At 35.4% G+C, this 15,845-nt stretch overlaps 1 protein-coding gene across 1 annotated transcript in view; it reads left to right on the top strand.

Annotated features, from left to right (window-relative positions):
- The window catches only part of AUH (AU RNA binding methylglutaconyl-CoA hydratase), a gene marked incomplete at its 5' end in the record, with an annotated part of 112,150 nt that overhangs the window by 43,946 nt on the left and 52,359 nt on the right, over positions 1-15,845 (top strand). The window contains 2 exons of the mRNA XM_032206067.1: positions 9,124-9,216; positions 9,708-9,764. Coding sequence (XP_032061958.1) covers positions 9,124-9,216; positions 9,708-9,764 — 150 coding nt within the window. The remainder of the gene's footprint in view (positions 1-9,123; positions 9,217-9,707; positions 9,765-15,845) is intronic.

The following is a 15,845-nucleotide window of genomic DNA, read 5'->3' as shown; positions in this document are numbered from 1 at the left end:
GACATAAATTAACATAGATCCAGCTGTAGTTTAGTTTTCATTCTGGTAGTAATTCCAAAGGTCTGTGAGAAAAAGAGACTGCCCTGGAAATGGGTCTTTAATTTTCCTCCACTAAAAGTTACTATGGAAGAAGAAGGGTGCTGCTTGTTCAAATGCTTTATTGAGATTAATGTAGTTCGTTTGCACATTGATTATTAAAATAATCCTCCACTGTGAGCTGTTGTCTGTCTGTTCACTCGCTAGCGAACCACATTACGCGTTTTGATGTATTGGGGAACTCTGCTTATTCCTTACCATGTTAGGGTTTGAAGTTTCATTCTATAATAATAATAATAACAGACCTGTTAGTCCAACCTCACAGCCTGTAAAAGTTATGGAAAAGATTATCCTGGGGGACATCAGAAGTTAGTTAAAGAACAAAGCTTTTATCAGACATAGTCAACATAGGTTCATCAAGGGCAAGTCCTGCCTTCATAACCTAATCTACTAAAAGGTCACCCATGTCGTGGACAAAGGGAAGGTGGTGGATGTAACCTTTGGATTTTATTAAAGGCTTTGATAATGTCCCTTACAGAATGCTTCTGGGCAAATTGTCCAACTGTGAGTTGCACAGGTTGGTGCTATGATGCGTGATTAACTGGCTCAATGGTAGAGCTGAAAGGGCTCTAGTGAATGAGGATATGTCTGGCTGGTGGGCAGTCACTAGCACACTAGGAGTGTTCCTGCTACTCTACTTACTACTGTACTGTACAGTACTGTACTGTTCTATCCCTTAATTAGAGGGAATATTTTTTTTTTAGCTTTTTTTTTTTTTTAGCTCTTTTGCTTTGCCTGTCTCAGTCTCAGGCCCTGTTCTTAGAACCAGTTGGTATCAAAAGGGTAGCAACTCTTGACATGATACAGGAAGTACTGTGCTGGTGTGTGCTATCCAGAAAATACTAAGCTCATTGCTTGGGTCCAGCTGTAGTCTTGGACTTCAGAATAACATGTTCAAGTCTTACATAGCACATGAATTTTGTCTAGGTGTGTGCTGGTTGTTGAGGTTGGCCAGAACTGCTTTGATGATACTGTAGAGCTAGTTTTTTATTTGTTTGTTTTAATTATTATTATTACTGTGAATCAGAGAGACTTTTTCCTCTGTAGTGTTCAGTGTATGAGCTGATTGAAAGTATTGTGTGTTACATTAAGGTAATATAGAAATAAAACTAACTTTAGCATTAGAATGAGGCAAGCAGTATATAAAATACTGCTGAAAGTTGATATAGGAGAAAAAAATATAAATGTTCAGCTAAAAAGATCACAGTCTTAGGGATTTTCATTGTATTGTGTCAAATGAATTCTACTGGTACTATTGTGTGTGTTAACTTCATGCTTGTTACTGAACAGGTAGATAATAAACAAATGAAAATCTTGTTCCACTGGAGTGTTTTAGCTATTAGAGATTACTGTTGAGCTGTTGTTTGAATTGTATTTTCTATATGTTTTGTAAGTTGGAAAAAATTACACAGAAGTAGAATGTAAAAATGAACTGGATTTATCCTTGTCATCTTTCTTTTGTTTTTTTTTTTTTTTAAATTCATGTACTTGAATACATGAATGATATGCTATTTGTGTGAGTAATAAGTTTTGAAATGTATGTAGGAAGGATAAGGAAACACTTTTCATTCGTCTTATAACCAGAGCTTTTCTCCATTTGCACAAAAAGTAGATTCTGACATCTAAGGTTTATTTCATTATTGTTTTACTGAGGGCAGAATAAGACTACAAGAAGGAACATGAAGAAACTGAAGAATCTGTCTGTGAAACTGAAATGTGCCACTGAAGATGGATGAAATGTCCAAATTATTTTATATAGTTTAAAAGGTATAAGAGAATTTTGGGAGAGTTGGCAACAACTATAGCTAAAGGATTTTATAAAAGCTTCTATCTCATTACCATTAGTTTTCTAGCTTTTGCTATTATCGTAAAGTATGTAAGGCACACAGTTCCAACTATCTGTCAATAACAAAGTACCAAGTAGAATTTTTTAAAATTAAGAACATAGTATTCCTATATAAAGTTTTCATTGTGAACTCAAAAGTATTTTTCTAGGTCATTTGCAAGGATCAGTGGAGGAAACTGGGAAATTCATGGGGTTGGTAGAGATACTTTAAGAAAACCCTTTAGCTGCTGTTGTAAAGAAGGGAAGATAAACTTTAATAAAGTTTTTGCTCAATAATAAGCTGTAAACAATGTACACTAGCCATTTTTATTAAAAAAAAGAAGTTAATTCCAGGTACTAAATATATATTGTATTTTATGTGGTTCTTTCTTGCTGTAGATTATCTGCATGAACTTTGAAGTATTAAAGCAAAGATAATCACTTTCAAATAAATCTACCAGCAGTAGCAGTCTATTAAGCTTCTTGCTGAAGCACAAGAATTGGAGGGCAGATAAAAGCCTTTCACAGCTGTAGCTAGCAAATGTATGGAAAAGTATTGTGTGTATCCTATCTCACATACAGACCATCCAAACTTAAATGTGTGTGGTTTTGTTTTTGCATTTCTTGTCTTTTTTTTTTTTTTTTTTTTTTTTAAACAGATGTAAATACCTAAATTACTTGGAGTACTTTTTCGTTATTTTTTGCTTTTTGCAATTATGACAGGAAAAGCTTTGTAGCTTTTCTTTACTTGTATTGCTCAAAATTGTCTGACCAATCTTCTTTGCCTTTAGGTTCATATAGGAAGTCTTGACAGCTGTTGCAGTCTCTCTTAGTCATTTGCATTTGTTGCTACATATATTTGATGATTTTCATTGTTACAGTTACCCTGAAAAAGGAATTAAAATGCTGGTTGAAGTAGATGGTCATAGGAAGTGCTTTTTTGATGGTAGTGCTTGCAACTGAAAATACAAGTAAACTTTGTTGTAGTGACTTGATGTCAGATTTTACGAGGTAAGGTACGTGTCTGAAATAGCCGACATTCCTCTCTGAATACAAAGTTTATATTCTAGCTTAATGAGTTATTTCCACCGTGTGATGTGGCATTTATTTTTTCTTGCTTATGTTCCTAATGGCTGGCCCATCCATTATGGAATCTACAAATAGGTCTCCAGCCATGCTTAGACATTTTTGGGGCACATGACTGTTATTTTTGCTAAGGCATTATTACTATTGCATTTAAAAAGAATACACTAAGGAACAAAAAGGGAGATTTCATATCAATGCATTAAAATTTGTGCTTGAGAAGATGTTGTAATAACCGATCATGGAAACTATTTCTGGGTACGTGAAGGGCAAGAAAGTCATCAGAAGTAGTCAGCATGGATTCATAAAAGGGAAGTCATACTTGACCAATCTTACAGTTTATGATAACAGGCTTGGTAGATGAGAGAAGAGCAGTGAATATTTTCTACCTTGATTTTAATAAGGCTTTTGACGGTGTCCCGTGTAAGATCATCGTAGAGAAATTGATTAAGTGTGGACTAGATAAGACAATGAGATGGGTTGAGCACTGGCTGAATGGTTGGGTCCAGGGGACGCTGATCAGCCGTACAAAATCTAGTCACAGGCCATTAACTAGTGGTGTGTACTAGGGATCAGCACTGGGTCAAGTCCTGTTCAAAATCTTTGTTAATGATCTGGTTGATAGGGCAGAATATACCCTCAGCAACTTTGCTGATGATTCAAAACTGGGAGGAGTGGCTGATGTACCGGAGTTGTCATCCAGAGGGAAAACAACACAGGCTGAGGAAAGTATTTTGGATATTGTACTGCTGATTCTCAGGCCATTCTGTGTGAAGTCAGTTTCTCTGCCAAATAAATATGACTTCTCTTCCAAATTCCATCTTAGCTGGGACATCCAGTCTTTGAGGGAAGTAGAGTATTTTCATAAATATCTTCCCATCAATACTGGCCAACAAGAATTCATAGGCCACTGTCTCTCTATTGATAATTAAAGACACGTCAGGCTTATGAATCTGGTTCAGGTAGGTGACAGAGGTAATGACTGTGTTCTGGTTTATGGCTGAGTAACTGTTCTTTCTGAAAACTAATTGCCAGGAGTCAGTGAAGTAGGAATAGAAATGGCCAATAGTGACTTTTTTCAACATTGTGCAAATAGAGAACAGCAATAGCTAGGGTAGTAATGTGGTTGTGTCTTCTTAATTTTGGTATATACAAATGCTTTCAAGGCAGACTTTAATGCGGAGCTTTGAATGTTCCTGAATACTACATTCAGACTGCTGTAGTTAGTTGAATTGAAATTGCTTTTCCTAATCTTTAGCAGAATATTTCAGAACTAGAAGTTAATTATATCTGGGGGACCTTATATAATTTGTGCATTGTTAGGGGTTGAATGGAATTCCATAGAGTTTTCTTTTCTGATTCATGGAAATTATGAACTGCAACTGTTGCTGCAGGAACAGTGGTGACCTTTTACTCTCAGAGAAGAATTCCAAGTGCAGTTCTGTGGTGTCTTGATATCCTAGCTATAGCAAGTAATCTCACAGGTGATGTTCTTCATGTTGATTGAAGCTGTTGTCAAGCTACAAATACATGGTTCTTATACAAAGCTCATTGACACGTAAGAGGGTACATCTCAAAAAATTGTATCTAGCTTGAGAATATTTTTTCCTTTTGTACAGAAATGTAGTACAGTTGCTAACAGAATACTACAGGTATAAGTTTACTTAGCAAGCAGGAAGTCACTCTTATGAGGTCAATGTCTTTGGATTTGATACCTTCTAAACCAGTGACTCTTTTTCTGAATATCCTGTATTCTAAGTAAATCAATCTGGACAAATTGTGGATTGACTAGGAATACACTAAGGTTTTAAGTTATGAGAACTCATGAAGTGTGGAATTCTGGATAACCGTATTATTCATCCTCTGCCAATTTCAGGAACCCTCAGTGAAGGACTGATAATAGCAACAGATATTCCTCTGAGGCCTTGGCCACTGTGTGGAGAACATATTTCTTACCTGTTATGTAGAATATGCATTATTTAATGTTTTGTAAAGGCAAGACTACTTTCTTATATAAGCTGTTGCCTTTTTTGTTTTTATTTATTTGTATTTACATTATACATACATATCCTTCCTCCTTCCCTTCTCCCCTCCCTCCCTCCCTCAACTGGGGAAAGCCATATCTGTCAATCAAAAAGTGAGGTAGTGCAGGAATGAAAGGAGATTGTTTGATAATCACTAAGAAAATGTCAAGTGTAATTCAGTTTCTTCTCAGATGGTACCTTACATAACTATAGTTTTATACACATTTCTTTAAGGAATTATTTAGAGGACTACATAGTCACATAAGACCCGGATCACTAGAATCCAGGTAACTTGAACTTTCTGTGTGGGGAATGTCAGTGTCCGCAATATATGAATCAGTTGTGTTGGCTTTGTGATGCACATCTGAGAAACTATTTCTTGGTTGAATCCTCTGGATCTGATTTTCATATTCATATGCTGGTCTTTCATTCATCATATAATCATCTCTAAGCAGAAAGGAAATCCTGTGTTAGTCACCAGCAGTGGAAATCTGGAGGAACTTCACTTGAAAATGAAATAAAAATTACCTTCTTAAATATAGCTGTGATTCTTTGAGATTGCTTCCCACACATTACATTTGTCCTTACGTGCTTAAATACAAAGTCACCCTCATGTGACAATCTTATTGCTGGTATAATTGTGTGAGAGTTGAGCTTACTCCATCCTTGTCTTTCAGTAATGGAAAGTAGTGAGAAAGGAGGAGACATCCTAAGGCTATTGGTCAGATGCTGCTGGTCAGGCTAACCTAAGCTCCATTAAGCTACATGTTTATGAGGAATGTATTCCTAAAGTTCCTCAACTACAGATCCACAGTTGTTGTAGAGTAGAAAACATGTCCATTTCTTTATATTGCTGATACCGTCTTTTCTAACTTTTGTTGGAGCTTTTTCTGGGTTTCTTAGACATAACTAGCTCTATCATATTGTTTAGTTTTTCTTTCTGAAGTTTTTTCTTTGTATGCTATTAGTTTCTTTTTTCTTCCGTGTTCCTGTTCGTTATTCCACCTGTATCATGTCTCAAATGGTCAGTAAACATCCTTTTACACTTGTATTGCTTTATGTCTTTTATAAAAGTACTGCTCCTGCGTGGGCTTCTCTCCACGGGCTGCAGCTCCGGCCCAGGGCCTGCTCCTGCGGGGGCTCTCCATGGGCCGCAGCCTCCTCCAGACCACATCCACCTGCTCCACCGGGGGCTCCTCCACCCATGGGGGGGCTGCAGCGTGGAGATCTGCTCCGTGTGGGACCCATGGGCTGCAGGGGGACAGCCTGCTCCACCAGGGGCCTCTCCCTGCACAGCCCGCAGGGGAACTGCTGCTGCCCTGTGCCTGCAGCACCTCCTGCCCTCCTGCTGCACTCACCTGGGGGCTGCAGGGCTACTTCTCTCACACTTTCACAATCCTCTCTCCCAGCTGCTGTTGCACAGCAGTTTTCCCCTTTCTTAAATCTGTTTAAGGAAGGGGAAAACTGTTTATGCCTTCACAGAGGCACAAAAAACATCACTTACTGGCTTGGCTCTGGCCAGTGTGGGTCCCTTTGGAGCTTCTCTGAAACTAACTCTTACCTAACACAGAGCAGCTTCTGGTCTCTGCTCACAGAGGCCACCCTTGCACCCCCTTGCTACCAAACCCTTGCCACAGAAGTCCAATATTCCAAGCAGCTTTACTCTCAATATTAATTTCTAGTGATTTAGACATACAGTTTATAATCCAGAGCAATTGCTAATTTATTTTTATATGACGTTTTCTAATGGTTAACAAAACAATGTTAAAGAGATTAATTTCTTCAATACTTTTGAAATGTCCCCAGCACAATGGGATTGTAAAGAATTTGTGTTTTGTTATTCATTCATTGTCAACTGCCACATGTCAGGTGATCCTTTAATGTTAGTATCCTTGGTAAGTAATGATTTTAACATGATATGGGGCTTATTTTTCACCCTGTGAATTATGAATTTTAGTATTTCTTGTTTGGACTGCTGGCTATAATTCTTGAAAGCAAGCTGATATTTAATATTCTCTTCTCTAAGTTAGTTTTTTTGTGTGTGCAATAGTGTACTTAAATTGTACCGTAGAAAAATGGGAAGTTATTTATCATAGAGAAAGTAGGCTGCCTTGGAGTACTGCAAAAATTGTGTCAATAATGTTAGCCTCTCAGAAGTGGAACATAAATGTAGGCAGTAACCACTGGAAACTACAGTTAATAATGAGCATGCCTTTGTGTTTATACGAATGAGTTTTCATTTAACTGTAGTAAAGGTGGATTCCTTTAAGTGACATGTTGCCTGTATCAGCTCTGAACTTGGACTGCCAAGACAGTTCAGCAGATTGTTCATGGTGATAGGGTTATGCCGGGTTTGGTCAGCAGCCTGGCTCTCCTAGAAAAGATAGTTGCCTTCTTTTCTTGCCTTCACATCTAACTAAGGAAAAACAGAGAAAGAACAGGTCTTACTACTGTTCTTCTGCCTCTTATGCCTTCTGTAGTAGATAGCATATAGATAGCTTTAGCTCTTTTAAGCGACTGCAAATGGATAGTGTTTCAGACAATAATCAGTCTCGTTTGACTTTGGAATTGCTTCAGATAATCATTTTGAATCATGATCTAAACCAGCCACTAAGAGACTTCAGTTTAAAACATCTCTTTTAATTTTGAATAGCATTGCTAGTATTTTGTTTTGTTTTGTTTTGTTTTTTAGAAGACAATTGGATTTTCATTAGGTGTTAATTTACATAAAAAGATGTTGATTTACAACCAAAAATAGTATTTCACTTAATTTAATACTTTGTTTTGTTAACCGTTGTGAGACTGTTAGTGTATTTGTAGCTGTTAGTGTACAAATTTATTTATGATGATGCACATGAAGATTTAATTCATCGAAAAAAATGTTATCTGAAGTGTATCTGTCAGAAATGAAAACGGTAAGTTTAGTGGAACAAATTTTAAATTTAGAACTATTGTGCTAAAGAAAAGAAGTATTATACATAATTAATACATTAATAATTTCTGGTGACATTATCATTTCAGATTTTAAAGGGAGACAACATTCTGTCACACTTTATTTTCATTTATATTTAGGCAGCAATTGTGTCTTTTTCAATTTTCAGCTCAGATTAAATTAACTCGTCATTGAATTCAAGTAGCTGAAAAAATAAAATGAAACTATTTTCTTAATATCGGCAGAAAAAAGTGTTGCTGTAAAGAGTTTGTTCAACATTTCAACAAGCTGTATACCCTAGTGTTCAGCTAATGGATTGCTTTTGATTATATTTGAAATTTTAGTAGGAAAACTATATTCAAATATTGAGTATAGTTTAAAATTATTTATTGCTTGTGGAAAATGTACTATCAAATATAGTCAAAGATGCTATATATCAGTTTATTTTTCAAGTAAAAATACACTTCATCAAACTTCTTAGATTTTGTGGTGTAGAGGGCAGAAAAGAACTTAAAGTCATTCAAGGTGAAAAGCAATACCCCAAGTTGAATGTTTAATGCTAGATTTCCCTGTGTCAGAACACTGACGATAAATTAAATACAAATCATGCCATGGTCCCACAGGCCTCGGTAGCCCTGTTACCTGCTGTGTATATCGGCTGTATGTGCATCTGTTTATCAGATTGAAAACTTTGCCACACTCCATTAAATTGTTAGCTGCTGATTTATAGGAGAAAGGGGCAATAGTGGTGGCCACACCACATCTGGTAATATTAAGACTTAAAAGCACTAAAGCACTTCCAGCTATGCCATCATCACAGTTAACTGTGATAGGATGTCTGTATTTCAAATGGGACTGTTCTTGTGTATCTCTTCAAAGATTCCTGTTTGTTTACTTCTGTATTGTATGTTTTTGTTCAGAATTTTGCCACAAGGGAGCAAAAAGAATGGCAAACCAATCAAGTCACAGAATAATCAGAAGAGAGTCAAGTTCTTTGCCAAAGTGTTGCAGAACAATCAATTTTTAGACCTGCATTGTTTTATGAACCATTTTTAATTCCACAGTGTGACTGTACTTTGAACAAAACGTAATGAAGTGCTGTTTTGGTTTTGGAGATGTTCTTTATGAGATAGGCTTAAGTGCTATTTTTTCTTTTTTCCCAGCTAATCTTCCTGTACCGACCATTGCTGCAATAGATGGAACTGCATTGGGTGGTGGCCTTGAACTTGCTTTAGCCTGTGACATAAGAGTGGCAGGTAAGTATGAATCCAGTTTATTAAACGTAGGATTATTAGTGTTGCAGAAGGCTTGACTAATCTTTGCCTTGGCAACAGTCTTTTAAATCTGATTTTGTTTCTAACAATGTTTATAACCAATAAAGGGATTTAGCAGAAACCTGGCTGAAGTACTTGCTGATTTTTAATATCATAACACTTACTCCTGATAACTGGAGTATTTTTGCTACAGGTTTTACTTTATTCTTATTTCTCATATTACCTTACTTCTTATGTGTAATTAATAAACTACAGAACTTGCCTTGGTGGGAGTAATTAGATCTTTTAATAAAGGCAGAACAATTAATTCTATTTAAAGATATTTTTCACAAGTGAGTGTTTACAGAGTGATTTGTTATTCTTTTTGAAGGAAATGTAACAAATGAATACCCTCGCAGGGCATTATTGCTTATTTTGCAAGTTGTTTTCCTATAGATTACAGTAAGAAATCATTTACACTTTTATTTTTTCAGCCTCTTCTGCTAAGATGGGCCTAGTTGAAACAAAGTTGGCAATCATTCCAGGTGCAGGTATGAAAGTTTTGCTTTTGTTTCCACAGAAAATTAAACAACGCATACTCTTGATACTTGATTTTAGATTGTTTGCAAACTTCAGCTTATTTTTATATTTCCATTATGGATCGTTGGCCTGTGTTTAAAGGTTATTGCTCATGTTACTTACTGAAAATTAATTAAAAGTGTTTTGCTCATTTTCAGGGAGTGGCACTTGTGTTTTTTTTCAATCAAAATTACATTAACTAAAACAGTATTAAGTGATTCTGTAAATGAGATTTTATGTCTAGATATGAAGGCTGAGTAATTTTGTTGAGGATCAGGCTAGGAAAAAAAGGTAGTGTTAACTATCAATGTACAGAAATGGTAATTTAATTAATGATGCACTTTTATGTACTATCCAGTACAAATTCTGTTTTCATGCTACTTGTACATTGGTTGAAAAGAATTTAAAACCTGAATGTATAGTGGGAATAGATCTTTTGTCATGCCAAAAATTCTTTTCTATTATTTATGTGGAAGGCCAGCTCACTGTTTCTTTTCTTTTTTTTTTTTTTCCTGAATTCATAATGAAGTAAGTTTACAGAATAAATAATATTTGCCAAGGCCTTTGGTGTTATGACACCTTTTTGTTTCTTTTATTTATTTATTTATTTTATGGATAAATTATTCCCATTAAGATATCTGCCTTTTTGGGAAAGGGGCAATACTTTGAACATAAACGTCTCCTCCTGACCCTACTCAGCTTTGGCCATTGTTTCTGGAAGTTCTGGAACTACATATACATTTTCTTTACACCTGTTTTCTTTCTAATACGTGGAAGCTATTTTGGAAGTACCATATCTAATTTTAATGAACAGTGTTGCAGCTTGTGTAGAGAGGAGAGTAAAAGCTGCCATAATGTTAACACTGATATGAACTTTGTCTAGGAAACGCTCCCATCCTATCACTAATACAGACAATTATTGTCCAATTTGAAAAGCTTTTTTATTATGGTAATTGTCGAGTTGTGATTTCATTCAATATTTTCTCACTATCTATGTTTTTCTCTGTGGTCAGAGCTACATTTTGCATAAGGATAACTGAGTTGATGACCAGACCCTTTTTAGCAGTGGGTAAAGATGAATTTTGTAGATGATTTTAAGGATATATTTCCTTCTGGCATTGTTGTCATGAGATAGTATACCTTTTTTAGTATGTTATGGTGAAGTAAAAGACAGAAAATGCCATTTTTGGGGGGGAAATTTTTTTCCACTTTGTCCATCCATTCCACCTTCTACCAAGGAATCTTGCAGGCTGGTATTGCACACGTGCTCCCCAGCTCAAGAAGTTCAGGTCATGCTCTCCAGATAGTTTCGGTATTCAACTTACAGAGGTTGTCTCAGATTTCTTATCTTCTGTTACTTATAGATGTTTTAAATTTGTAATGCTTTCACCTTAAAATGCTAAGCAACTGACTTCATAATGAGTTTCTTTGGGGGTTTCATTCAGAATATGTTATTACTACCCAGGGATGAAGGTTTGAGAAATCTTTTGTTTTTCTCATCCTAAAATCATACTTTGGAGTTGTGTCTTCACCTCCTTGAAAATATGACATATTTCAGCAAGTTACAGCGCCTTTTAAACTTGTGAAGTTTTGGAGTATGTTCAGTGATTAATTTTTCCCTGCTCCTATCAGCCTGTCAGACTATTTTTCTGAGTGTATTTGAGCTTATCACAACTTTTTCCTGTTCAGCCTGCACTTGCACCGCCCTTACCAAGCACTGAGAATGTTTCAGTTCTTTTCACCTCCTGTCATTGAAGTAGCAACTGGTCATGCTTTGTGTCGTCAGAAAATGAAAGAATTGTATGTACGTCACTTAGGTAGAGAAGTCAGAAATGTCCACTTGAACCTTAGGCTTCATGGGTAAAGCAGATATTTGCTTATCGTGTTTACTTCCAGCTGCTCTAAGCTGAAGGAGGACTGGGAATTGCAGCTGAAAAGATGAACGTAGCCATTAAGAGACCTCAACAGGTTTCTGCTACCATCTAGTTCATCTGAAACTCACTGACAAAATATGTTGCTTCTTCTGAGTGGGTCCATACAGTGTGGCAAGCTACTACTGTTTTTATACTACTGCACTGTCACATGTATGAGATAGATGTGAAGATTTTAAATTAGGTGATAATGAACTAGTTCGTTTAAGGTCATATGAAAAACTTCTTTTTAATGTTCTTTTTTTAGAAGTTACATACAGAAAGATACATTAGAAGCATTTTGTTAGAATGTAATAGTCAAGTTTTAAAGTATCTGAGCAGATCAGCTACAGTGTTTTGGACCTTGTTGTGTGCTGCGTTGAATTCCATCCTGTTTTAAAATATGCACAAGAAAGGACATAGTCAGGTGCTGTCTAGTGAGCAACCAGTTTTAACATAAATTGCCCAAGTGTAAGAAGTTTTGCTTCTGAGTATGCACAATGTACCACAGCATTGTAAAGGCTAAGGTTGAGCAGCAATTCAATCCTGGTTAATATACAGAAATGAATTGTTCCTTCTAAGTCTGCTGAGGATTTCAACCAAGTAGGCATTTCTAGAGCATGCCTTGTCTGTGGTAGCAGCTTGAGTCTCCTCAGAAATACCATTCATGGTGGACGGCAGAGCAAAAGCTACTGGGAATAATAGCGGAGCCTCCTTTTATACAAAAGCTTTGTTCACAGACAAGCTCAAAATGTGAAGGAGAAAGATTGAATCTCCTGCCTTTGGAAATTTAAACCCTGTTCTCTCTCCACTGTGAAAAAAGCCTTAGCTGCCAAGTTGTGAGTTAGGGAAGGTAGAAAATCTTTCAGTTTTTCCTGTTAAGTACATCCCATTGTCTACTAAGTAAGTCAAGATTCGGTGAACTGAAGGAAATGTGTAGCAGAGAGAAAACAGCTTGGTAGCTCAGTGCTGAGTAAGTTACCTGAGAATGAACATTAATATTTTTGTTTTCTTTACAAAGTCTCCCAGTTGCTGTTTATTACACAAGTAGTCTTACGTTACCACACCATGCATGTATGTCTGACTATCTGTATTTGTCTTTTCAACCCCTTGCCTTTCTCAGTTTTCTCCCCTATGTACGTTGGGTCTCTTGGAGAGTTGCAGTCTAGTTTGACTAAAGATCAGTGATTGCAAAAAGAGATAGTCCCTAGAATTGTATCAAAAGGAAGATGAAGTAACCTATTCTTGGACATAAAAGAATTGGCACAGGAGGGAAGTACTGTTGATGTCCTAGCTGTGGCAAATGTTTCAGTTAAAATACTTGTCTCACTTTACAGCACTGAGTTCAGCTTTCATGGGAAACCAGATTTTATTAACTCTGTTGTTTAAGGAGATGCTTGTTACCAGCCAGAGTGACTTTTCTCAGTTGTTTGCTAAAGGAGCTGATTTTTTTGATTTCTTAGTCAAAAAGCCATTTGAACTCCTAATTTTCTGTGTAGCACAGTAGTTCTGTACAGGACTCAACATAGCATAGGAAAGATTTTTTACACAAAAAAGACATGTTCTTTCTCTCTCTGTTGTTACTTGTAACACTTACGTAAAAAGGAAGCCAACCTCTCTCCGTAACTGAGTGTAGTTTCTAGTGTCTATCTACTTGCAAAAGAAGAATTTCACAGTGACAAGTTTCTTATCTGAAAATTGCCTTTTGGAGTACTCACAGGGACCTTCTTTTTCCACTTTCTGGCTTTTTAAAGTTATCTCCATCCATGGTTCATTTCTGTTTTTTATATTTAGTCTTTCACTACGGGTATCATATTGGGCCAGCAGCAGATGCATGATGCCTTGCTGACAGATCTGCTTTTATTTGTTAGTATCTTATTTGGATACCACTCAGTAATAGATCTGTTAGGAGAAGATAAAAATGCTTGTAAACAACATACTTAAACATTCTTATTATGTTAATGGAATGAGACATGATGTTTGATGTTTGATGAGAGGAAAGTACTCTGTGCCAATAGGAAGTGAGAAAGTCAGGTGAAAAATAACTTGGATTTATTTTATGCATTTTTTTTTTCATGTAAAATTTATATGTAAAGCTGAGATATTGGTGTACATCAATGATTATGCTTCCATAAAAAAGACATGGTAACAGAACTTCATTGGAATTAATATGCTCATGTCAGCAGATAATATGACCCAGCTAGATTAAAAATGTAGCTACTGGCCTGCATACTTACAGCTTTCACTCCTCTTTTTTATTTTGTTTTGAAGACATTTTAATTAGCAAGACTTCATTCAAATCATCAAAGCAAATCTTGCCTTTGTTCTCCCCTCCAAACCAAAAAGAACCCCACTACTTCATTACAGAGCTCTCCTTCACATTCAAGATGAACAATGCAGACTCTTTAAAGATGAAACAAAAATCCAACACGTAATCCCATGGAGTATGTTTTCATTGACAATATTCAGTTTAAAAGCATATTTTGCCAGGAAGGCTAAGAAAAAAATCTTTGTTTCTTTGTTAATGTAGATTGTCTGTGTCTTTGTTTTGCATTTTACAGTGACTTTGAACCTGCTTTTCCAGAGATGAATCCAAAGCTGTGTTGCATAGCATGTTGGACTATTTTTTGTCTTTAAAATACATAGGAAGGGATAAGTTTAATGGCAGCATTTATGTGATTTATGTGTTCTTCTTCTTTTTCCACTTTGGTAACAGTATTGTTTTGACTGTTTTTGTAGACTTTAAAATATGTTTGAGGAAGTTATGGTACTTGATGAGAGAGGAAAAACACTAAAAATTAATTTTCATTGCACAGGAAGAAAAAGAGAGTGAGAATGAAAACTGAATGTAGGTAATCATTGTGTATTTTCCTTATCTCTTGAATTATTCATCATTCACTTTTAAAAACAATGTGAAGGTTTCTGTTACAGGATTTATTTTAGAGTTGAAAAAAAAATACCCTATTTTGGATGAGAAAGGTGTTGAGGGAGTTTCCAGATGTGAAAAACTCATACAGAATGTGATACTGCTAACAGCAGAAGTTGTACAATTCAACCAAGTGTAAAGGTTAAATAATATGTCAGACATTTCAAGTTGCAATCTGATGCACCTTAAAATATATTGTAAGCATGTTCTTTAGATTTATATACTTCAGTTAGTTCTACACTAATAGGAATAATTGTGCTTAACAAATACTGAAAAATTAAAGTATTGTGGTAGGACTTAAAGGTTTTTGAACATTAATTGTAATTTTTCTGGATGTAGGTGCTACGTGATGCTGCATCATTACAGAGATACCTAGAAAGGTATCTGCTTGTTTAGTATAACTTTATACCTCTTTCCCAAGGATCCTCTGCCTTTCTATCCCATCTTTATTCTGGCCTTCACTGGATGTATTCTCGTCATCATATTTACTTTTTCCTTAAACTCTCTCTAGTTCTTATACAGTTTTTTCTTATTACGTGAAGACACTCTTTGAGTCTTCTTACCTTTTTAAAGCAACTCTTAATCCTATGACAACTAAGTGACTGACTGGAAAAGTAAAGCAGCTTTGAGTTTGTTTCTCTTTATTTTCAGTTAATCTGTAAACTGTTATGATTTCTCTTACTTTTCCTGTTTCCTTATTCCAATCTTATGTCAAAGTTTTAATACTGTAAATTCCCCAAATTAAATACTGATAGAAGACATTTTAAAGGAAGCTTCTTAATCAACGTCTTCACCATTTCATCAATATATTTTTTAAAATTTTATTTACTGAGGAACAACCAAGAAAATAAACTTTTTTCTCCCCCCCCCTTACGACTAAAAATACTTCTAAATTTATTTTATTTTATTTTATTTTATTTTATTTTATTTTATTTTATTTTATTTTATTTTATTTTATTTTATTTTATTTTATTTTATTTTATTTTATTTTATTTTTTATTGAGGTCTAATAGTGCCTGCTGTGTATTTACAATCCTATTGTGATTTGATATAACAAAAAAACTAAATTAGTTACTCTAAGAACATTTATCTATATTTTCTTCAATCATCTGAAGTCTAGAAAGCTTTATTTGCATTTTAATATTTTGTAATGTTTATTTTATGCAGCATGTTGAATAGATGGCCTCAAGTAAAAAATTCCTAATAGCGTAGAAAAC

This window comes from Aythya fuligula, chromosome Z (assembly GCF_009819795.1).
Source record: "Aythya fuligula isolate bAytFul2 chromosome Z, bAytFul2.pri, whole genome shotgun sequence".
Taxonomy (NCBI): domain Eukaryota; kingdom Metazoa; phylum Chordata; class Aves; order Anseriformes; family Anatidae; genus Aythya; species Aythya fuligula.
The sequence above is the reverse complement of the archived record's forward strand: the minus strand, read 5'-3'. Positions and strand labels throughout refer to the sequence as shown.